General features: G+C 42.5%; 1 protein-coding gene across 4 annotated transcripts in view; it reads left to right on the forward strand.

Moving 5' to 3' along the window:
- The first annotated feature begins 8,123 nt into the window (after positions 1-8,123).
- The window catches only part of NOL11 (nucleolar protein 11), a 45,878-nt gene continuing 28,630 nt past the window's right edge, over positions 8,124-25,371 (forward strand). For 3 of the 4 annotated variants that reach the window (XM_032241956.1, XM_032241955.1, XM_032241958.1), the window contains exons 1-8: positions 8,124-8,374; positions 10,611-10,724; positions 10,841-10,897; positions 12,303-12,451; positions 13,487-13,544; positions 14,346-14,490; positions 16,734-16,922; positions 23,482-23,558. In XM_032241956.1, the coding sequence (XP_032097847.1) occupies positions 8,234-8,374; positions 10,611-10,724; positions 10,841-10,897; positions 12,303-12,451; positions 13,487-13,544; positions 14,346-14,490; positions 16,734-16,922; positions 23,482-23,558 (930 nt within the window). In that variant the 5' untranslated portion in view covers positions 8,124-8,233. The remainder of the gene's footprint in view (positions 8,375-10,610; positions 10,725-10,840; positions 10,898-12,302; positions 12,452-13,486; positions 13,545-14,345; positions 14,491-16,733; positions 16,923-23,481; positions 23,559-25,371) is intronic. The other variant, XM_032241957.1, reaches the window with a different exon arrangement.

Consider the following 25,371-nt stretch of genomic DNA (forward strand, 5'->3'; position numbering starts at 1 on the left):
CTTTTGACCTCGTGATCTGTCTGCCTTGGCCTCCCAAAGTGCTGGGATTACAGACATGAGCCACCACACCCAGGGAGTCACCAGTTTTTAATAGCAAGTTTTTAATAGCGTTGATAGCTACTAATTGGATATACTTCAAGGAAGAAGTCATCTGTTTTTTGTTTTGTTTTGTTTTTTTGTGGGAGGAGACAATAAATTTAATTTTACTGGAATTGAATTAAATTTAATTCCAGAAGAAAACAATTTATTGGCATGAAAACACTACATAAACTACAAAGCTTTATAAACGTATGTTGCCATTCTTTTTGTTTCCAAATATTAAAATTTAGATTTAAAAAAATCTAGATATAGCTAACATTTGCAATGAAGACAGCACCACCTCCAAAAAAAATTTAGCAAAGAATTGAAATGTGTGTGTCAATGGCACCAAATGTCTCTCTACTTTTCTACTCCCTTGATTGCTAAGACAAAACTTAAGCAATTTATAAATATACATTTATGAAAAAAAATAGTCAACTAGACATTTAGGTGAATAGGACCAATTTATTTGCAGGGCTGGTTGAGAAGGCGGGACTTAGGTGCATTGATTGTCTTGCAGCCACATGCACCCTCATGCTGGCTCCGGCAGGGGACACGGAGGTACAGGATTCCCACAGAGTTGAACGGGAGCCGAGCACAGACCCACTTGAGCTTCTCTTCCGGCAGCATTTCCATGAACAAACTCAACAGGGGCCACACCTGATAGAGTTCAGGGGTAGAAGGTGATTAAGCAAGGCCAGGCACAGTGGATCATGCCTGTAATCCCAGCACTTTGAGAGGCCAAGGCAGGTGGATCATTTGAGGTCAGGAGTTCAAGACCAGCCTGGCCAACATGGCGAAACCCCGTCTCTACTAAAATATACAAAAATTAGCCAGGATGGCCAGCACCCATAATCCCAGCTACTAGGGAGGCTGAGGCAGGGGAATCGCTTGAACTCGGGAGGTGGAGGTTGCAGTGAGCCGAGATCGTGCCACTGCATTTTAGCCTGGGTGACACGGCGAGACTCCATCTCAAAAAATAAATAAATAAATAAAAAGTATTCATTATCTGAAATTCAGATGAACTGGGCATCCTGTGATGAATAATTGCAAGGGACATACCTAAAAATAAAAAATGATTCATTATCTGAGATTCAGATTAACTGGGCATCCGTGTTCTACTTGGCAACCCTATTTGTAGGTCAAGGTAAGGATATGATTTTGCTCATATCCTGTGAATGAGGTATTAAAGGGTTTTAAGCAGGGAGTGGCATAATCGGATTTGAATTTTAATAGATCATACTGGCTACAGGTTGGCAGAAGGCAACAAAGAAGCTTAGAGACCAGAGAGCACTTATTTCGGTCCAAGAAAGAGACAGGGCTGGGAACAGGGGGTGGCAGTGGAGAAGGAGCGAGGTAGACAGGTTGAGCTATGTTTAGAAGACAAAATCCACAGTACTTGGCGACCTACTCCAGTCCCACTGCTTTAGATTCTTATCATGTGCCAATGATACCTCCATCTCTATCACCCGCCTGGGCTCTGCCAGGAACTCCAGCATCATATGGGATACAGCTTATTTGGCATCTCACTTAACACAGCCAAAATAGAAATTTGGGTATGGCTTCTCCAAACAACCCTTTGCAAATCTCCCACCCCGCCGCCCAGACTTCCTCATTTCAGTAAAGAACACCCCAATCCACCTGGTCACTCAAGGTCAACGTGGAGAACATGCCTTCGATTCCTCCCTCCCTCTCACTATCACACCCAACCCATCTGTCCCCCCGTCGACTCTCCCTCCAATTCACATCCTGAATTCATCCACTTTTCCCTGTCTCCACTATCACCACCTACCACAAGCCACCATCTCTTGTATCCTTAAAACTGGTCTTTCTGCTTCTGCTTTTTATCCCCTGTGAGCCATTCTCTGCTTGAGAGCCAGGGTGATCTTTTCAAAACAGAAATCAGACCTTAGCTTAAAAAAAAATTTTTTTTTGAGACGGACTATCGCTCTTGTCACCCAGGCTGGAGTGCAATGGTGTGATCTCAGCTCACTGCAACCACCGTCTCCCAGGCTCAAGCGATTCTCTTGCCTCAGCCTCCCAAGTAACTGGGATTATAGGCATGCACCACCATGCCCAGCTGATTTTGTATTTTTAGTAGAGACGGGGTTTCACCATGTTGGTCAGGCTGGTCTCGAGCTCCTGACCTCTGGTGATTCACCCGCCTTGGCTTCTCACAGTGCTGGGATTACAGCCACAAACCACTGTGTCTAGCCTATCCTTCGGTAAGTTTTTAACTGCATTTAGAATGAAATGCCCTCTCCTTACACTGGCTTTCAGAGAACCCTATATGACCAAGGTTCCTGCCTATCTCAGCCTGATCGCCTTCCATTCTCCCCTTCACCTGCTCCTCCTTGTCCATGGAATCTCAAAGAAAAGGCCTTAACCACAGGGAGAATTTTCTCATGCAGGCTGCCTCCCCACACGTGATGGAGAGCCCTCTGGGAACAGGAACTTTCTCTCTCTCCTTTCCTGCTGAATTCACAGTTCCTAGGCACTCCAATATTTGCAAAGTGGGCCGGGCAGCAGTGGCTTACACCTGTAACCCCAGCATTTTGGGAGGCTGAGGCAGGAGGATCTCTTGAAGCCAGGAGTTAGAGATCAGCCTGGGCAACATAGCAAGAACCTGTCTCTACAAATACTTTTTTTTTTTTTTTTGAGATGGAGTTTCGCTCTTGTTACCCAGGCTGGAGTGCAATGGCGCGATCTCGGCTCACCGCAACCTCCGCCTCCTGGGTTCAGGCAATTCTCCTGCCTCAGCCTCCTGAGTAGCTGGGATTACAGGCACACGCCACCATGCCCAGCTAATTTTTTGTATATTTAGTAGAGACGGGGTTTCACCATGTTGACCAGGATGGTCTCGATCTCTTGACCTGGTGATCCACCCGCCTCGGCCTCCCAAAGTGCTGGGATTACAGGCTTGAGCCACCGCGCCCGGCCTACAAATACTTTTAAAATTTAGTTGAGGCCGGGCGGGCGGTGGCTCAAGCCTGTAATCCTAGCACTTTGGGAGGCCGAGGTGGGTGGATCACGAGGTCAAGAGATCGAGACCATCCTGGTCAACATGGTGAAACCCCGTCTCTACTAAAATTACAAAAAATTAGCTGGGCATGGTGGCGCGTGCCTGTAATCCCAGCTACTCAGGAGGCTGAGGCAGGAGAATTGCCTGAACCCAGGAGGCGGAGGTTGCGGTGAGCCGAGATCGCGCCATTGCACTCCAGCCTGGGTAACAAGAGCGAAACTCCATCTCAAAAAAAAAAAAAAAAAAAAAAATTTAGTTGAGCCTGGTGGCATGTGCCTGTAATCCCAGCTGAGGTGGGAGGATCACTGGAGTCCAGGAGTTTGAAGCTAAAGTGAGCTACGATCATGACACTGCACTCTAGCCTGAGTGACAGAGTAAGACCCGGTCCCTTAAAAACAAAAAAGTGTATAATGAATGAATGCTTGGGTACAGTCTGGATCTGGGAGATGAGGAAGAGGAAGCATCAGTGGTTTTTGTTCAGGTCTGAAGCCTTGTCTTGTTTTTGCTTTCTCCTGAGCCTCCGCCCACTGACTGGAAATGACTTCCAGGACCCAGACCTCTCTCAAGTTGTGCACGCACCTGCCAGCAATCGTTTTCTAGAGCACTGGTCACTGCTCTAACTCCAGCTTGGACCCTTAATGATGACAAGCAGCCTAAACTGTTCCTGAAGATTGTTGGGTTCTTGCAGGCACTGTACTCTGCCCACTGATCTTAAACTCTTCAGCCCAGGCCTTTCCTCCTACTTACTTACCTATCCTGTTGGAGCTAAATCAAAACGGCTTGCTTGACCTCAAATTCCGAAATACACACACTCTTTAGGATGGCTATTATTGTGCAAATTTAAAAAAAGAAAACGAAAAACGGGTCGCGCACGGTGGCTCACGCCTGTAATCCCAGCACTTTGGGAGGCCGAGGCGGGTGAATCACCTGAAGTCAGGAGTTCAAGACCAGCCTGGCCAACAAGGTGAATCCTCATCTCCACTAAAAATACAAAAACTAGCTGGGTGTGGTGGCGTGTGCCTGTAATCCCAGCTACTCAGGAGGTTGAGGCGGGATAATTGCTTGATCCCGGGAGGTGGAGGTTGCAGTGAGTCGAGATTGTGCCACTGCACTCCAGCCTGGGTGACAGAGCAAGACTCTGTTTCAAAAAATAAATAAAATAAAAATGGTTAAGAGGCCCAGCACAGTGGCTCACGCCTGCAATCCCAGCACAATGGGAGCCCACGGCAGGCAGATCACCTGAGGTCAGGTGTTCAAGACCAGCCTGACCCAATATGAAGAAACCCTGTCTCTGCTAAAAATACAGTATTAACTGGATGCCTGTAATCCCAGCTACTCAGGAGACTGAGGCAGGAGAATCACTTGAACCTGGGAGGCAGAGGTCGCAGTGAGCCAGGATTGTGCCATTGCACTCCAACTTGGGCAACAAGAGCAAAACTCCATAAAAAAAGAAATAAAGAAAATTAGCTGGGTTTATTGGCAGGCACCTGTAATCCCAGCTGCATGGGAGGCTGAGGCACAAGAATCGCTTGAACCCAGGAAGTGGAGGTTGCAGTGAACCAAGATCGCACCATTGCACTCCAGACTGGGTGACAGGGCGAGACTCAGTCTCAAAATAAAAAATGGTTAAGAGCCAGATGCCATGGTTCACACTTGTAATCCCAGCTACTGGGAAGGCCAAGGCAGGAGAATCACTTGAACCCATGAGTTCAAGACTAGCCTGAGCAACATAGCAAGACCCTGTCTCTTAAAAAAGAAAAGTTGCTAAAATGGTTAAAATGGCAATTTTATGTTATGTATATTTTAGCACAATCAAAAAATTTGAAATACACTCATTGGGTTTTGGCACCACTGGGAGGACGCTAACATTAGGTTGAAATGTATGCTCCATCCTCGTTAGAAAAAAAAGGAAAAGAAAGAAATGTATGCTCCTAAGGATGACAAAAGATATTAGATTTTTCCTCTCTCTCTGATTTTTGCTGGGCAGAAAACGTCTTCAGGGGCATACACCTAAATTCTGATACTTTTGTTCAATTATTTGTTATGGTCTGAACATTTACCACAAAGGTTTTTTGAGATTCTGAAACTGAAAAACATATCTTAGAGTATCTCAGATCCTTTTTAAGAATCACCAGAAGTTTCAAATAACATAGAGATTTGGTGGCATACACATAACTACCATCCACATTCTTTGCAGAATGGTCCTTCTACAAATATTCCTTTGATGAAGCACTTACTGTACCCCATTCATGCAAAGTACACATCACCAGCTGTCAACCTTCCATGATAAATTTCTAATGGCTAACATCCTCCTTTTTGAATATGAGTAGGCTTCCCTTCCTACCCATTATATATTTAGACTCGTTCATTGTATATTTATCATCTGATTCTATTCTAGGAACTGAATGTGAGAGGCGATATCTTCCCCCAGTCTTCACAGCTAGGCAGCCAAACAGCATAAACATGACAAACAATCCAGAGAGAACATCCACAGCACACAGTAAAATATACAGGGTCACAGCTGCCTTTGAAGACCAGCCTTAAATGTCTCTAACCAGTGATGGATAGCCAGACTCTTTTCTTGCTCGTTGACCTTGACGGATGCACAGTGGAAGTGGAACACTTCCTGACCCGTTCCTAGCTTAGGCTTGGTTGCAGAAGACTCCTAGTTCCCTTATTACAGCTGGTGTCCTTTCCAGAAAGGATTGCAATCTCCTTTAATAGTTTACCAAACTTAGACTCAAATTACAGACGAATATGCAAGCGCAGTTCCAACTTTCTCAACCAGGAAGTCTTACTTTCCCTTAATGGATCAAGTCCACATTCTATTTATTACCCTAGCTTGCAACGAACAAACATGTATTAAGCTCTTTGTAATTGGTCGCACACAATTGCTGGGGCCATGAATACAAAAACGTGAAGTGGCTGGGCGCAGTGGCTCACACCTGTAATCCCAGCACTTTGGGAAGCTGAGGCAGGCAGATCATCTGAGGTCAGGAGTTCGAGACCAGCCTGGCCAACATGATCAAATCCGGTTTCTACTAAAAATACAAAATTAGCCAGGCATGGTGGTGCATGCCTGTAATCCCAACAACTCGGGAGGCTGAGACAGAGGAATCGCTTGAACCTGGGAGGCAGAAGTTGAGCTGAGATTGCACCATTGCACTCCAGCCTGGGCAACAAGAGCAAAACTCCGCCTCAAAAAAAAAAAAAAATCCTCTCTCTTAAGGAGGACTTCTGTGGTCATCCTAGTTAAAATCTCACATAAACACATACCTCCCGTTCCTCCCTCACTGCCATGCTTTATCTCCCACTTCTGAGCTGAATGTTTTTCTTCTTACCACCTACCACAATGTAAGTTATGAAGCATAATAATAAACCACATCCTCCTGAACTCACAACCCAACCTAAAAATTAAAATATTATCAGAGTTCAAGGTCACCATGGACAACAAAGCAAGACTCCATGTCTACAACAAATACAAAAATTAGCCAGGCACGGTGATGGATCCCTGTAGTCCCTGTTACTCAGGAGGCTGAAGCCGGAGGGCTGCTTTAGCCCAAGAGTTAGAGGCTGCAGTGAGCCATGATAATGCTGCTACTTTTGAACAATGAAAGACCTATTAGCTTTATAAAAAAAAATTTTTTTTTGACACAAATTCTCCATCTGTCTCCCAGGCTAGAGTGCAAGGGTGTGATCTCAGCTCACTGCAATCTCCACCTCCCAGGTTTAAGTGGTTCTCCTGCCTCAGCCTCACAAGTAGCTGGGAGCAGGGGCGTTCGCCGCTACGCCCGGATAATTTTTGTATTTTTAGTAGAGATGGGATTTTATCACATTAGTCAGGCTGGTCTTGAACTCCTGACCTCAGGTGATCCGACCACCTCAGCCTCCCAAAGTGCTGGGATTACAGGTGTGAGCCACAGCGCCCAGCAGCTTTATAAAAACTGGCTGTATCAGATTCCTTCACAGCAGCTGGATATTCTCCTTTGCCCATGTTTTCATGTTGTGGCAATGAGAAACAACACACATGGCGCTCTGGAGGCACTTTGTCACACAGGGTACATTTGTTTAGTAATTGCCTATCATATAGTTTCTCCCTAAGAACATCACAATTTATCTTTTTTTTTTTTTTCTTTTTTTGAGACGGAGTCTCGCACTCCAGGCTGGAGTGCAGTGGTGTGATCTCGGCTCACTGCAACCTCCGCCTCCCGGGTTCAAGCGATTCTCCTGCTTCAGCCTCCTGAGTAGCTGGGACTACAGGCGTGTGCCATCACACCCGGCTAATTTTTGTATTTTTAGTAGAGATGGGATTTTGCCATGTTGGTCAGGCTGGTCTTGAACTCCTGACCTCAGGTGATCCACCTGCCTCAGCTTCCCAAAGTGCTGGGATTATAGGTGTGAGCCACTGCGCCCCGCCCACAATTTATCTTTGATTTTTTTAAAAAAACATTATTGATTGAATCTGCCAGGCTTTATCTTAAAAACAGATTTCTCCCGGAAATAAAACCTTGCCAAAAATCAAGGGACCTTCAACTTCACCTTCCTCAAACTAATTTGAATTTCCTGTAAGCTGGGGAGAGACTTTCCACGCTGGGGCTAAGAGGAGGGGAGTCAGTGAACTCGGAACTGGAGAGGAATTAAGCATTTCACGTAGGAACAGCACGTTATTGGGAGTTTACCTACAGAGATAAATTTTTTTTCTTTGGCTCGTGGTTCCACAAGGCCATGGGAAGAATTCCTAGGGAGTGCCCTTAGAGTGAAAAATAACCTAGTTTATTTAAATTCGACCACTCCCTAGACCCATCCTGCAGTCTCTCAAGTCCCCACCCAGAAAGGCACGCAGCCGATTCAGGAACCAATAAGCAACACTTCCGCGCCTGCCCCATCCCTTCCTGGAGCACATCCGGGACTCGAGGAGGCATGGTCTTGGGAGGCGGAGTCTGACACAAGCCGGCCCCGCCCACCTGGCTGAATTCACAGTCGCGCTCGCTCCTTCCCCCCGCCAGAGGTCGCAGGCTGCGAGAGTGGGTTCTTGGTTTGGCAAACACCCGCCCCCTCCGGTCCGTTCAGTCTCGCGAGAGAAAGCGCGAGGCCTGCCGGGAGGGAGCGCGGCCGTCCCTAGGTTTGCTCAAAATGGCATCGCTGGAGGAAGAATTCACGTTGTCTTCGGCAGTCCTGAGCGCCGGGTCTGAAGGACTCCTAGGCGTGGAGCAGAGCAGCAAAACAGACCAGTTCTTAGTGACAGACAACGGCAGGACCGTCATCCTGTATAAGGTGAAGGCGATAGGATCGGGAGCGCCCCAACTGCCTTCTCGCCCCTTTCTGAGCGCAGAGCCCGAGCTTGAGTTTCTCACAGCTTCAGAAAGAGATCGTGGAGTGGGCTTAGCGGAGAGCCAGCTTGTCCTGTTGGGGACGCTGAGTGAGGTCTAGAATCTGGATGCTTGCCTTCTTGTAAAGGCGTATTTCCGAGTTGCAGGGGCAGAGCTTCTGGGTGCACGTGGGTTAGACTCGAAAAAGAAAGAGAACCTGTGCTTTTGCTTCGGAACTCACGGAGATGGCCTTGCTAAGATTCCGTCCTGGGGTCTTTAACATCTTAGCTGCCCGCGGGAGATTGGTTGGGCGGGAGAGGATGACACTGACAGACTGGGAATAGTGGTTTAGCCCTCCTGTGTCTGTACACTTCACACCCCTCTCCTTGGGTGGGAGGGGGACAGTTTTAGAGGGTGAGGGACTTTTCTTGATAGCTTGGTAAGAATCTTGACTCCAAGTGATTTGTCTGTTGGCACCTCTGGTTACGCTGTAAATCCTGGAGTTGAGTCCCGGGAAAATCTGCAAGCCCTGCCCCCTTTTATGCCTAAAGCCTGACAGAGAACACTTTCTCACCTTGCTCTTGGCGGTCGCATAGAAAACAGTTACTTTTATCTTGTCTGCTGAACAGTTTTCCATGTTTTAAAGAAGTTAGCTATCTATCTGCTTTGACGTTTTGAGAACAGGTTTCCAGCAGCTCCCTGTTGTGTTTTGACTCTGCTGACTGTTGGATTTTACTTGAGCTGTCAAGTAGATTTGCAGTTTTGCAGCTCCTACGTAGAAATACAGGGGCTGATTGGAATTGGATAGACATGATCCCCGGCTGTCCCTACTTAATTTCCCATACCTCTATTCAGAGGCATAATAGAATCAATTTTTTAAATATACTATTGTTTTTTAACAAAGGGTTGTTTACTTATTTAGGGACTTTGTTATATTTTCATTTTAACTACCCCTTTAAAGTTTTGCCCAGGGGCAGTGGCTCACACCTGTAATCCCAGAACTTTGGGAGGCCGAGGTGGACAGATCACTTGATGTAGGAGTTCGAGACCAGCCTGACCAACATGGTGAAATCCTGTGTCAATTGAAAATAGAAAAATTAGCCAGACATGATGGTGTGCACTTGTAATCCCAGCTACTTGAGAGGCTGAGGCTCGAGAATCGCTTGAACCTGGGAGGCGGATGTTGCAGTAAGCCGAGATCACACCAAAATCGAGCCTGGGCCACAGAAGGAGACCCTCTTTCTGGAATTGCAGGCTATAGTTAAAGGTGTGAGCCACTGTGCCTGTCTTTATATTAACTTGGTTTTTTTTGCTATGGAGTTTTGCTCTTGTTGCCCAGGCTTGAGTGCAATGGCACAATCTCGGCTTACCCCAACTTCCACCTCCTGGGTTCAAGCGATACTCCTGCCTCAGTCTCCCGAGTAGCTGTGATTACAGGCATGCGCCACCACACCTGGCTAATTTTGTATTTTTAGTAGAGACGGGGTTTCTCCATGTTGGTCAGTCTGGTCACAAACTCCTGACCTCAGTTGATCCGCCAGCCTTGGCCTCCCAAAGTGCTGGGATTTCAGCGGGAGCCACCAAGCCTGGCCTATCTTAACTGTTTTTAAGCGTATACTTCCCACTGCCCCAGCTTCTGGCAACCACCATTCTTTCAATCTTTATTTGACTACCCTAAGTACTTCACATGTAAGTGGAATCTACAGTATTTGTTGTGACTACTTATTTTTTTAGGAAATTTTCTAAATGCTGTCATTTTAATGACATTTAGGAATTTTTTTTTTTTTTTTTTTTTTTTTTTGAGATGGGGTCTCACTCTGTTGCCCAGGCTGGAGTGCAGTGGTGTGATCTCAGCTCACTGCAACCTCCACCTCCTGGGTTCAAGCGGTTCTCCTGCCTCAGCCTCCCGTGTAGCTGGGATTACAGGTGTATGCCACCATGCCCTGCTAATTTTTGTATTTTTAGTAGAGGCAGGGTTCACCACATTGGTCAGACTGGACTCCAACCCCTGACCTCAGGTGATCCACGTGCCTCTGCCTGCCTCCCAAAGTGCTGGGATTACAGGCGTGAGCCACTGTGCCCAGCCAGGAAATTTGTTAAATGCTGTCATTTTAATGGTTTCTTTCATTAATTGTAAATTTAATTGCTTTTAATGTCTGAAATTGACTTCTTGACTATTGTATTTATCTTAATTTCATTAGGTTTCTGATCAGAAACCTTTGGGGAGCTGGTCAGTGAAACAAGGTCAAATTATAACATGTCCAGCTGTGTGCAACTTTCAAACTGGGGAGTATATTGTTGTACACGATAATAAGGTGAGTTTTAAAACTTTTATATAATATATACAACATAAATGTTGACTTAACTATTTGTATTTATTATATGTAAATGGAGAATAAGATAGTTTTTAACTAGTATGTTTTGATTTAAGGTTTTAAGAATATGGAATAATGAAGATGTAAACCTGGATAAAGTATTTAAAGCTACAGTAAGTCTTTGAATTTCCAACATATTTATTTAGCTTATTGGTGAAATAGAATCATTCGTAATAAAGTATGTGTTATTTATTTTGATACCACTGAGAAAATAAGCATAAGGTCCTAATCAGGTTTTCATTCTAATTATCTTACAGTGTATCTTAGTAACATGTCTCCATGAGTTAAGGAGATGAGGATTTACATAATTCATGAATGAGAAATTTATACTTATTTGCATAAGTTTGGATGTTTGGAATATGTCTTTTGTGAGAGCAAATGAACTTCCTGTGCCCTTTCTTAGAATAGGTAGAATAGACCCTTCAGTTTCATGTATATTTTTAAGAGTGACACATAATACAGTAAAAATAAAATAAAAAACATGACTAGCTGTACATGTTGTACTAATGACCTAAAGTACATTCATTTTTTCTTACTTATAAAATGAGGATCTTAAACTAGGTTAATCTTGAAAGTTCTTTCCAGTTCTAAATGTCTAAATATAATTGGCACATTTTAGAAGTGGCTCACAATCGGTCTACTTGAGATATAATGCAATTGTTGCCTGGATCCTTGAAATTTTCAGCCAGCTAGCTATGCTGCTCCCTGGCTCCAGTTTTTTCATTTGCCTTGAAATTAATAACACAATCCTGAATTTTTCTCACTAGGGTTTTTTTTTTGTTTGTTGTTTTACCTCACACATAGTGTTAACTTCTTTTTCTGGAATTACAGGCTGTAGTTACAATTGTGGCATCCATTCTTGTCTAACACCAGAATTGCATGTACATTTGCATTAATGGCTTATTTGTATCTTCTCCGGTTTTAAGAAACCCAGGTTTTAGCCTAAGTTCTAGTAGTCAAAATGGATAAACCAAAAATGAACTGATGGATTAAAGCAGGGGCCTGGGTAGAGAGGATAAGAGAAAAAGTTAAGACTTCTAAATGTATTTTATGTTGTAGGTTAGATTTTGGAACCATAGATAATTATAAAGCAAAATTAAAATGAAAAGAAAGCAGTCACTTAACAAGAAGCCTTCTCTAGGCCAGGCGCAGTGGCTCACACCTATAATCCCAGCACTTTGGAATGCTGAAGCAGGCGGATCACAAGGTCAGGAGTTCGAGATCAGCCTGAGAACATGATGAAACCCCCCTCTCTACTAAAAATACAAAATTCAGCCAGGCATGGTTGTGTGCGCCTGTAATCCCAGCTACTTGGGAGGCTGAGGCAGGAGAATCCCTTGAACCCGGGAGGCGGAGGTTGTGATGAGCCGAGATTGTGTCACTGCACTCCACCATGGGTGACAGAGCAGAACTCTGTCTCAAAAAAAAAAAAAAAAGACTTATCTAAATATCCTTATATTACTTATATTAGGTATAAGTTGTTTTAGAATAAAAATTAAATTTTTTATGTTCTTCCAGTTGTCAGCTGAAGTATATAGGATACTTTCAGTGCAAGGGACAGAGCCCTTGGTGCTCTTCAAGGAAGGTGCTGTTCGTGGTTTAGAGGCCTTGCTTGCAGAGCCCCAGCAGAAAATTGAAACTGTTATCTCCGATGAAGAAGTGATTAAGTAAGTTCCAATACTTATAAGTACATTTATCAAAATAAAAATGCACTGAATGTTTTTTGCCTTGTTCAAAAGTATTTTAGTTATAAACATAATAAAAATGACCTAATTTAAAATTACTTGTAAAACATTGACTGAGATAACACTCTAAAAAGCTTCTGGACATGATTATTGAAGAAACTGTGGAGTCATATGAGGTCTTGACAGAACTGGATACTCAGTTATTTGAGGATGAGATGGGTTATCCCAAAAGACCAGAATCTTTTTTTTTTTTTGTCTGTCATATTGCCCTGACTACCAAGCTCCCATCCTTTTCCCCTGGCTAAAAGTGCATCTTGTTAGTGAAATCCTGATGTGTGTTAAAATTCTGAAATAAAACTGGAAAAGTGACACTTCAGGGGACAGAAGGGCATTTCGTGATTTCACATCTTTCCGATCTTCTTTATTTCATCACATTTCCTCTTCATTTGACTTGTTCTTTCCAGGTCCACCTGGTAGAAACTAATTTTCCAAAAGTCAGAGTGAACACATATACTTACAAGGTGGACAATAACTTGTTATATGTTAGACTGACTTGATGAATACCTCTAAGGCGTGAGCAACTGTTATGAGGGAAGTCTTTGGAGGATTTGAGTTCTAGTTGCCACTTTGCCACAAACTGACTATGGGCTGATAATTTCTCTGTGCCTCAGTTTCCTCTGTCACTTGAATAATAAGATCTTAATGTTTTCCTCAGAACACAAGTCCCAAAAGTAAATGAAAAAAATGGGATGGGGAGTCAATTTAAGTTTAGGGAGCACTGCATCACCCCTCTTAGAACCTAACAATTCATATTATCATCTGGGGAGGTCAACAACCTGCATTTAATCCAGAGCTGCATTTAACAAATGCATACTCCGTGTGGTACATGTTTTGAAACACCATATTAAGTGTTCTCTGATTCTAAAAAATATTTAGTGAAAGCTGATTAAACTTTGACTGATAACATTTCTCCCAGCTGGTGATTTTTGCATCTTATAATTTTTTTTTCTTTTGTAGATGGACAAAGTTTTTCATAGTATTCAGGCATCCTGTTTTAATTTTTATTACTGAAAAAGTAAGTGATATCTTCAATTCCTGGCCCAATTTGTGAAATTTCTTTTTTAAAAAATTTTACTTAGAGAAAGGGTCTTGCCGTGTCACCCAGGCTTGAGTGCAATGGTGCCATCATGGTTCACTGCAGCCTCAACCTCCTAGCTCAAGCGATCCTCCTCCCTCAGCTTGCTGAGTAGCTGGGACTCCAGGCATGCACTACCCATGCCTGGCTTATGTTTTATGTTTTGCAGAGACAGGGTCTCACTCTGTTGCCCATGCTGGTCTCGAAACTCCTTGGGCTCAAGGGATCCTCCCACCTTGGCCTTTTGAAGTCCTGGGATTACAGGCGTGAGCCACTGTGCCCAGCTGTGAAATTTCAAAATCATAAATTTTTAAACTAAAATGGGACTTTATTATTCTCTCAGAAGATCTCTAGGTTTTTAATAACCTCTTAAATTTAAGGCTCGATGTAGTGACCTCGTCTCTAGTAAAAAAAGAAAAATAGTGGAGCGTGGTAGTGCACACCTGTATTCCCAGATACTGGGGCGGCTGAGGCAGGAGGATTGCTTGAGCCTGGGAGGTGGAGGTTGCAGTGAGCCAAGATCACACCACTGTAGTCCAGCCTGGGCCACACAGAGCAAGACCCTGTCTCAAAACAGACCAACAAACAAAAAAAAAAAAAATCAACATTTTAAATTTAATTGGACAAGATGTTTTTTAAGTACTCATTGATGTAATTAGAATGGGGAAACAACTGGTTTTAACATAATGTAAAGGTAGTTGGTTGAAATGGAAATATTTATAAATTCTTTTTTTTTTGCAGCATGGCAATTACTTTGCTTACGTACAAATGTTTAACTCACGTGTCTTAAGCAAATATACACTCTTATTTGGACAAGATGAAAACTCTGTTATAGAGAGTTTTACAGCATCTGTAGATAGAAAATTCATCTCTTTGATGTCATTAAGTAAGTAAGTTTTCTTTCTTTGAGCTTTCAGAGATTATAAATAGAGGAATATTACAGGATAGTGTATGTTTTTGAATTGTAGACTTTGTGAAGCATTCCATTACAGCCCTTTTTGTGCTTTCTTACAGCATTCATGCTTTCACTTTTTTGGGGGGACATTCTCGCTCTGTTGCCGAGGCTGTAGTGCCAGTGGTATGACCTCTGCTCACTGCAACCTCTGCCTCCCAAGTTCAAACAGTTTTCCTGCCTCAGCCTCCCAAGTAGCTGGAATTACAGGTGCCTACCACTGCGCCCAGCTCATTTTTGTGTTTTTAGTATAGACAGGGTTTCACCATGTTGGCCAGGCTGGTCTCGAACTCCTGACCTCAGGTAATCCTCCTGCCTTGGCCTCCCAAAGTGCTGCGATTACAGGCGTGAGCCACCACATCCGGCCCATGCCTTCACTTTCTGTACTTTGCATGTCTGGCCATGTGTTAGATCAGTGATGCTGTGTTTTGAGGGCCTACTGAAGTACTTTAGGTACAGCATCATTTTTTTTTTTTTTTTTTCTTTTTGAGACGGAGTTTCGCTCTTGTTACCCAGGCTGGAGTGCAATGGCGTGATCTCAGCTCACCGCAACCTCTGCCTCCTGGGTTCAGGCAATTCTCCTGCCCCAGCCTCCTGAGTCGCTGGGATTACAGGCACGCGCCACCATGCCCAGCTGATTTTTTGTATTTTTAGTAGAGACGGGGTTTCACCATGTTGACCAGGATGGTCTCGATCTCTTGACCTCGTGATCCACCCGCCTCGGCCTCCCACAGTGCTGGGATTACAGGCTTGAGCCACCGCGCCCGGCCTTACAGCATCATTTTCAAACATTGCTTCTCTACATTTTATGCCTTAAAATGTACTGTAAGCAGTAAGTAACAATATTAATACCAATGAAAAAGAGAAATCACCTTTTAGGCGATAAGGCCCAGGTTCTTGGAGAGTGTAATTAGTGAACCATAAATGGTCTATGCTTGGCATTGAATGGTCCCTCTGCTCCTTTTTTCCAGCCATTAAATTTAGTGTGCCCTTCTTTGAATAGTGACTGAGACAGATGGGCAAAAGGAAACTAACAGCAGCTTTGGCCCATGCCACTTGCTTTTTACAGACTGTAATGCCTTAGAGTCTACCTGTATGAAATGATCTAAAGTATAATCCCAGTCTTAGACCTCTAGGGCAAAAAAGAAAAAAAAAAGTCTTTGTAGTATCCTCTCCCCTCCACGCTTCACAGTTGCTTTTGAAGTTGTTCTGAGAAGGTGATGGAGAAATAAATGAGCAGTATTTAGGAAACATTTCCGTATTATCACAGCTAAAAATCTTTGTGAAGTTTTTCAATGTACAGATGTTTGCAGTGGCTGTTTTTTAAAAGGCTTCTATCATTCTCATATCTCGGGGGTTATTGGAATGTACTTAATATTTAGCTTAATGAACTTTGAAGTGAGGAAGTCTAAACCAAAGGGTCATATAAATCTTTATGTAGCAATAGCTAGAATCACATGAAACTGCCGAAATTCAGTTGGCCCACAAGAAAGAGCAATTTCATATGGTCTTCAGGGTGATTGGGTAGGAAGAATTATAACAGACTGAGCACAGTGGCTCACACCTGTAATCCTAGCACTTTGGGAGACCAAGGCAGGAGGATCGCTTGAGCCCAGGAGCTGGAGACCCTATCTCTAAAAAAAAAAAATTTTTTTTTAATTAGCTGGATGAGGTGTGTACACCTGTAGTCCCAGCTGTTTGGGAGCCTGAGATGGAAAGATAGATCACTTGAGCCCAGGAGGTTGAGGCTACAGTGAGCTGTGATCACACCACTGCACTACAGTCTTGGGCCACAGAGTGAGACCCTGCCTCAAAAAAACAAACAAGCAAAGAAATAGAATGTATAGACCAGATGCTAGTTTCTAATGAGGGATATATCCTTTTAGGGACTAGATTATCTATATTCTTTGCAGTTCCCTCTGAATATTTTAAGTTATTGCAGGTATTTACAGTTTGTATTTCTTGACTATTATATTTCTTACTGAGATTTTTATTAATAATGCTCCTTTCCCCAGTTTAAATTTATAGTGTTCTTTAAGAGAAACCACAGTGATGGGCTTGTTTATTTTTCTGGTTGGCTTTTATCAAATTGGTAAAATCTTAAAAACAACCTAGTACACTTTAATAGATACAGAAGTGCTCTTCAATAACCACCAACAAATGCTTGTTTCCAATAGGCACTGATGGTTGTATATATGAAACCTTGATACCAATACGTCCAACTGACCCAGAAAAAAATCAGAGCTTAGTTAGATCACTGTTATTCAAGGCTGTTGTATCTGGTAACACTCGACATGGAGTTGCAGTCACTGTCCTGGATCAGGATCACATCGCAGTCCTGGGAAGTCCACTAGCAGCTTCTAAGGGTAACTGAAATCCAATTAATTAAGAAAGCCTTTGTATTTTTCCTTCACAGTGTCTCTTTTAGTCTTCCTTTTCTTTTTCATTTCGTTATTCCCAGCCTAGCTCATTCTCTTTATCAGCATACTCAGTTCTTTTTGTACTTTCCTAATTCATCTTGAATTGGCTTTTTATTTTTATTTTGCATTGATCTTTTTTTTTTTTGAGACACAGTCTCACTCTCTCGCCTGGGCTGGAGTGCAGTGGTGTAATCTCAGCCCACTGCAACCTCTGCCTCCTGAATAGCTGGGACTACAGGCGTGAGCTACCGCGCCCAGCTAGTTTTTGTATATTTAGTAGAGATGGGGCTTCACCCTGTTGGCCAGACTGGTCTCGAACTCCTGACCTCATGATCCACCTGCCTCAGCCTCCCAAAATGCTGGGATTACAGGCATGAGCCACCGTGCCTGGCTGATTAATCTTTCAAAAACACTCCTTTATACTAGCCTGCAGGTATTTGAAACATTAGTAAGCCTTGCATTTGAGGATTGGATTCCTAGCAACATTTCACAGCATGGAAATCCACTGGACATGGACACTTTGAAATGTGGGACCTAATAGTGTGCCTTTAGTCTCTGTGACTTCTGAATAGGATTCTCATCACCACCTCACCTTCCTACCCACCAACTCCCCTCCAGACTTTTTAGTCTGTCATGAAGAACACGATTGCTCCTTGCCAGTGGAGGATCGCAGACCCCAGCCTTCACTAGAAAACTCGGAATCCATCATTTGGCATAAGTCCCTTCATGGTCTAGACCCATCCACCTTTTCCAACGTTTTCTCCCAAATTCTGAGCAAGAACTCTCTGCTTTATTCAGGGGAGGCTCTCTATTGACTACACACTTGATATGCCCATCCTCACCTGTGTACTTTGTTCTGTGTTTCTCCTGCTTATTATTAAGATAAGAGCTCCTGCCTGGCATGGTGGCTCACGCCTCTAATCCCAGCGCTTTGGGAGGCTAAGACAGGCAGTTTGCTTGAGGCCACGAGTTTGAGACCAGCTTGGCCAACATGGTGAAACCCCATGTCTCTACTGAAAATACAAAAAGTTAGCTGGGCATGTTGATGCACAAACCCTGGAGGCCGAGATTGCACCACTCCATTCAGCCTAATCGAGAGAGTGAGATTGTTTCAAAGAAAAAAAGAAACAGGAGCTCCTAGTTATAACTAAACAGTGTGCCTGGTACTTTACTAAGATTATCTCATTATTTGTATCATTTACTCCTCTAACAACCATATGGGAGGAAATACAGTTATCAACCCTCTTTTAGGGATGATTATTAGTAGTAGAACTGGGATTCAACCGGAACAGGTTAACTCTGTTAGGCCACTTCCCCTGCCACTCTTAAGTCCTGGCCCTTTACCACTTGGCTATGCTGTGCCTCTCCTCTCTCTCCTCCCATCTTCCTCTCTTTGTTATTCCTGCTTTACTTCCCTGCCCAAAAAACCCCACTAGCTACTCTAGAGTTTCCTGTGTCTCTTTCCACGGTTTTTTGTTTTTTTTTTTTTTTTTGGTCCATATACAAGCAAATACTACTGCTTAAGGGCTTTTCCCTCGTTTAACACACGTGGTAGCACACCATACATACTGTTTGTGTACCTTGTTTATTCACCTACCCAAGATCTTTCAGACATCTTTGCATATGATATTATTCTTTTCTCTTCCTTGTTTTAATAGCTGCGTACTATTTCATTGAATTTCACTGAATGGCTGCCCCACAATGTGTTTCATCACTCTCCTATTGCCATACATGAACCATACATTCTGTTTTTTTAAATTAAGATGAAATTCACATAATATAAAATGAACTTTTATTTTGAAAAGTTTTTAATCCTCTTTTTTACTTTCTTTTTTCATTTTTTACTTTCATCTATTTTTAATTTTTGGTAGGCCCTTGTAGAAGAAAAATGAACTACTTTAAAGTGAACGATCCACTGGCTTTTGTTGTGCAGCTACCACTTCTGTATAGTTTGTGGGTTTTTTTTTTTTTTTTTTTTTAGACAGAGTTTCACTCTTGTTACCCAGGCTGGAGTGCAATGGCACGATCTCGGCTCACCGCAACCTCCGCCTCCTGGGTTCAGGCAATTCTCCTGCCTCAGCCTCCTGAGCAGCTGGGATTACAGGCACGCGCCACCATGCCCAGCTAATTTTTTGTATTTTTAGTAGAGACGGGGTTTCACCATGTTGACCAGGATGGTCTCGATCTCTTGACCTCGTGATCCACCCGCCTCGGCCTCCCAAAGTGCTGGGATTACAGGCTTGAGCCACCGCGCCCGGCCCAGTTTGTGGTTTTTTTTAGATGGAGTTTTACTCTTGTTGCCCAGGCTGGAGTGCAATGACAGGATCTCAGCTCACTGCAACCTCTACCTCCTGGGTTCAAGCGATTCTCCTGCCTCAGCCTCCCAGGTAGCTGGGATTATAGGCATGCACCACCACGCCTGGCTACTTTTTTTTTTTTTTTTCTGTTTTTAGTAGAGATGGTGTTTCACCGTGATGGTCAGGCTGGTCTTGAACTCCTAACCTCAAGTGTGATCCACCCACCTCAGCCTCCCAAAGTGCTGGAATTACAAGCGTGAGCCACTGCACCTGGCCAACTTCTATCTAGTTTTAAAACGTTTTCATCGTGTCAAAAGGAATCTCTGGACCCATTAGGCAGTTGCTCCTCATTCTCCTCCACCCCCTACCCCTGGCAACCACCAATCTCCATTCTTCTACGGATTTACCTATTAGGAATATTTGTGTAAATGAAATCATACAATAATTTTTGTGTCTGGCTTCCTTGTATTTAGTTTTTAGTAGCAATGAAGGTCTTGCTATGAGATGCTCCTGCCTCAGCCTCCCCAAAGTGTTGGGATTACAGGCATGAGCTGCCATGCCTGGCTAGCCAAATGTTTTTGAGGTTCATCTACATTGTTACATGTATGAGTGTTTCATTCCTTTTCAGGGTATAAAAATATTCCATTTTATGTATATAACACAGTGTGTTTATCTGTTCATCCATTCCTGGATATTTCAGCTATTTCCACCTTTTGGTTATTGTGAATAATGCTATGAACATTGGTGTGCGTGTATTTGTTTGTGTACCAGTTTTTAGTTCTTTGGGATATAACCTACCTAGAAGGGGAATTACTGGGTCGTATGTTAATTCTACATTTAACTTTTCATTTTTTAATTTTTATGGGTATAATTTATATGTATTTAAAGGGTACCTGAGATATTTTGATACAAGCATGCAATGCATAATAATCACATCAGAGTAAATGGGGTATCCATCACCTCAGGCATTTGTCATTTCTTCACGTTACAGACATTTTAGTTATACACTTTTAGTTATTGATTGTGTTTACCTTTTCGAAGAACTGCCAAACTCCACAGTGGCCGAACCATTTTACATTCCCACTAGCATTGTACAATGGTTCCCAGTTTTCCTACATTCTTGCTCACACGTGACTATTTTCCTTATTTTGGATTCTGGTTATCCTAGTGGGTGTGAGGTGGTACCTCAGTTTGGTTTTGACTTGCATTTCCCTAATGACTAAGGGTGTTGAACATTTTTTCATATGCTCATTGGCTGTTTATATGTCTTTGGAGAAATGTCTATTTGAGTCCTTTGCCTATTTTTAAATTAGGTTGTTTGTCTTTTTGTTGTTGAATTATAAGCATTCTTTATACATTCTAGTTACTAGACCCTTATCAGACATACAATTTACAAATATTTTCTCCCATTCCATAAGTTGTCTTCAGTTTCTTGATAATGTCCCTGGTGCATAAAAGTTTTAAGTTTCATGAAGTCCAGTTTTTGCTTTTCTTTTGTTGCTTGTGCTTTTGGTGCCACATCCAAGAATCCATGGCCAAATCTAAGGTCATAAAGACTTATCCCCACATTTTCTTCAAAGAATGTTGTGGTTTAGCTCTTTTTTATTTATTTATTTATTTATTTTTTTGAGACGGAGTTTTGCTCTTGTTACCCAGGCTGAAGTGCAATGGCGCGATCTCGGCTCACCGCAACCTCCGCCTCCTGGGTTCAGGCAATTCTCCTGCCTCAGCCTCCTGAGTCACTGGGATTACAGGCACGCGCCACCATGCCCAGCTAATTTTATGTATTTTTAGTAGAGACGGGGTTTCACCATGTTGACCAGGATGGTCTCGATCTCTTGACCTCGTGATCCACCCGCCTCGGCCTCCCACAGTGCTGGGATTACAGGCTTGAGCCACCGCGCCCGGCCTTTTTTTCTTTTTTTTTTTTTTTGAGACAGAATCTTGCTCTGTCACCCAGGCTGGAGTACAGTGGCGTGATCTCGACTCACTGAAACCTCTGCCTCCCGGGTTCAAGCAATTCTCCTCCTTCAGCCTCCTGAGTAGCTGGGATTACAGGCATGTGCCAGCACACCCAGCTAATTTTTGAATTTTTAGTAGAGACAGGGTTTTACCATGCTGGTCAGGCTGTCTCCAACTCCTGACCTTGTGATCCAGCCACCTCAGCCTCCTAAAGTGCTGGGATTACAGGCATGAGCCACCACACCTGGCAGTTTTAGCTTATATTTAGGTTGTTGATCCATTTTTAATTATTTTTGTGTAAGGTGTAAAATAAGGGACTAATTTTATTCCTTTGCATGTGGCTCTTCAGTTGTCCCAGCACCTCAATGGTCCTGACACATTTGTTGAATAATCAGTTGGCCCTAGCTGACTTTCAGTCTATTGCACTGGGCCAGTACCACACCGTTTTGATTACTGTAACTTTATAGTCAGTTTGGAAATCAGGAAGCATGAGCTCTCTAAATTTGTTCTTCCCTTTCAAGTTTGTTTTTGCTGTTTAGGCCCCTTGCAATTATTCCACGTGATTTTAAAGGTTGGCTTTTCCATTTCTGCAAAAAAGACTGTTGGAATTTTGACAGAGATTGAACTGAGCCTGTAGGTTGCTTTGTGCAGTATTGCCATATTAATATTAAATCTTCCAATTGATGAACACAGGATGTCTCTATTTGTTTATGTCCTCCTTAGTTTTATTCAGCAGTGCTTTATAACTTTCAGTGTACATGCTTTCACTTCCTTGGTTAAATTTATTCCTAGGTATTTTGTTCTTTTTGGATGCTAATATACATGGAATTTTTTTTCTTAATTTCCTTTTCATTTTTAGTATATAGGAGCATCTGATTTTTGTATGTTGATCTTGTACCCTACAACTTTGCTGAATTAATGCTGATCTTTTCCTGTGGATTGTTTGGGATCTTCTCTATACAGGATCATGTCATCTGTGAATAGAGTTAGTTTTACCTCCATTTAAATTTGGATTTTCGCCAGGTGTGGTAGCTCACATCTGTAAACCTCTGCACTTTGGGAAGCTGAGGCGGGTGGATCATCTGAGGCTAGGAGTTCGAGACCAGCCTGGTCGTCATGGTGAAACCCCATCTCTGCTAAAAATACAAAAAAATTGGCCGGGTGTGGTGGCATGCACCTGTAATCCCAGCTACTTGGGAGGCTGAGGCAGGAGAATCGCTTAAACCCAGGAGTCAGAGGTTGCAGCGAGCTGAGATCATGCCACTGCACTTCAGCCTGGGCGACAGTGAGACTCTGTCTTAAAACAAACAAAATTTGGATTTTTGTTTTTCTTCTTGCCTAGTTACTCTGACTAGAACTTGAATAGAAGTGGTAAAAATAAGCCTCCTTGTGTCGTTCCTCATTTTAGGGAGGAAGTTTTCAGTCTTTAACCACTCAGTGTAATGATAGTTGTGTAGAATAGCAGTGGGGAAGAGGGCAGGGCAGGACCCTTGTCTTTTTCCTTATCTTAGGGGGAAAGCTTTTAGTCTTTCACTGTTGAGTGATGGTAATTGTGGGTTTTTCACAGATGCTCTTTATCATGTTAAGGATGTTCCTTCCTCTTCCTAGCTTTCTGAGATTTTGTCATAAAAGAGTGTTGGAGTTTGTACAATGCTTTGTGTCAACTGAGGTGATCATATGGTTAACCCTTTGTTCTGTTGATGTATGTACTACACTGATTGGTTTTCATTTGTTGAACTACCCTTTCATCCCTGGAATAAATCCCACTTTGGTCATGGATCTTAATATTTGCCGTTGGATTTGGTTTGTTGGTATTTTGATGAGGATTTTTTGTTTTGCATCTATATACACGGGGTTATTGCACTGTAGTTTTTTTGTATGGTGTCTTTTGTCTGGCTTTGGTATCAGAGTAACCAAAAGCCTGAGTGGATTTATTTCCTGTTCTTTTGTATTTTGAAAGAGTTTGGGAAGATTTAGTGTTCATTTTTAAATTTGTAGAATTTACCAATGGAGCCATCTGGCCTTGGGCTTTTCTTTGTTGGGTGTTTTTCACTGTTATTCCCGATTCATAAAGCCCTCCCTTCCTCAGGGCTCACCTTCCCAGGCTGTTTCTTACCAAGAGCTCTCATTTCTTCCAGCTCATATGACAATCACTGTATTCATAACTCATTTGTATACTAAATTAAAGCAAAACTTACATGTTTGTACCTGGGACTTTTTCTGAATTTGTATGTCTTATTTTATAGAATGCCTCTCTGTATGGAACATAAAATTTCAAACACTACAGACTTCAAAAGAGTTACCACAAGGGACCAGTGGTCAAGTAAGTTGTTTCACTTGAGTACTTTCTCTGATTTCGTTATTTTGTTGTGTTTTGTTTTGTTTTGTTTTGAGATGGGGCCTCACTGTGTTGCCCAGGCTGGTCTTGAACTCTTGGGCTCAAGTGATCTTTCTGCCTCAGAAATGTAGTTATTTTTGTGCCTAATAAATATGCTGTAAGGTCTCTTTGGACCTAAATATTTTGGCAGCTTTTCAAGCCAGGTGTGGTGGTGTGTGTCTGTAGTCCCTGCTACGGAGGAGGTTGAGGCAGGAGTTCAAGGCTACAGTGCTATATGATTGTGCCCGTGTATAGCTGCTTCATTCCAGCCTGGGCAACATAGTGTGATCCCATCTCAATCAATCAATCTATTGATCAATATTTTTGGCAGTTATTGATTAAATTAAGAAATTTTTTTTTTGCCTGAGAGATTATGTTTAGTTTAGTTATTGTTAAAATCACTTCCTTATGTTTATCACTCCCAAAATTCTAAATTATTGCCAGAACAGTTAACTATTTAACAAAACAGCTTTTGTTTTTAGCTGCTCTTTTGTTTTGTCTTTTTACTTACATGTTTTGAACTACACAGCCTCAAGCTGTTACTTTTTCTAATACATTAATCTTTTAGATTATATGTTAATTGTTACCATGAAATTATATTAAAATACTTAAATGAATTAAAAGTGAAGCTGACCAGACTGTGAACTTCCTGAGGCAGGGTTCCTTTTGTGTTTTGTTCTCTCTTGTATTTTCAATGCTTAGCAAGGTGCACAGTAAGTTTTAGTTACTTTGTGAATGAATATTCATATACAAATAAAATATAAATCAAGGCAACAGGATGTTTTGGTAATTCTAATTTGAGAATAAAGAGACAAGGTTTCTTAGCATATAATTTAATTATAATTTATATGTGAACAAGTAATTTTAACAAAATTAACTATTCACAATTTTTTTTTTTTTGAGACAGAGTCTCGCTCAGTTGCCCAGGCTGGAGTGCAGTGGTGCCATCTCCACTCACTGCAACCTCTGCCTCCTGGGTTCAAGCAATTCTCCTGCCTGAGCCTCCCAAGTAGCTGGGACTACAGGCACGCGTGCCACCATACCTGGCTAATTTTTTATATTTTTTATATTTTTAGTAGAGAATGGATTTCACCATGTTAGCCAGTATGGTCTCGATCTCCTGACCTCATGATCCACCCACCTCGGCTGCCCAAAGTGCTGGGATTACAGGCGTGAGCCACCATGCCCAGCCCATAATTTTTTTTTTTTTTTTTTTTTTTTTTGAGACAGAGTTTCACTCTTGTTACCCAGGCTGGAGTGCAATGGCGCGATCTCGGCTCACCGCAACCTCCGCCTCCTAGGTTCAGGCAATTCTCCTGCCTCAGCCTCCTGAGTAGCTGGGATTACAGGCACGCGCCACCATGCCCAGCTGAATTTTTGTATTTGTAGTAGAGACGGGGTTTCACCATGTTGACCAGGATGGTCTCAATCTCTCGACCTCGTGATCCACCTGCCTCGGCCTCCCAAAGTGCTGGGATTACAGGCTTGAGCCATCGCGCCCGGCCCAGCCCATAATTTTTTATTGTAAATAAACTCACAAACTTTCTTATTACAACTTACTATTTTGTTGTTGTTTTGTTTTGTTTTTCTTTTTCTCTCATAGCAGCAGCTATCAATTTATAACTTATTATTTTATTTGCTTTATCATTTTATTATTATTGCAAACTTATTTTTTTATTTCATTGTTCCTTCAGGATTTTTTTTTTCCATATACCTGTCTTATTTTTACAATCATAAGATATAAAGTGTTAAATTCTGG

The sequence above is a fragment of the Sapajus apella genome, unplaced genomic scaffold, assembly GCF_009761245.1.
Source record: "Sapajus apella isolate SASKATOON/1434 unplaced genomic scaffold, GSC_monkey_1.0 scaffold48, whole genome shotgun sequence".
NCBI lineage: Eukaryota > Metazoa > Chordata > Mammalia > Primates > Cebidae > Sapajus > Sapajus apella.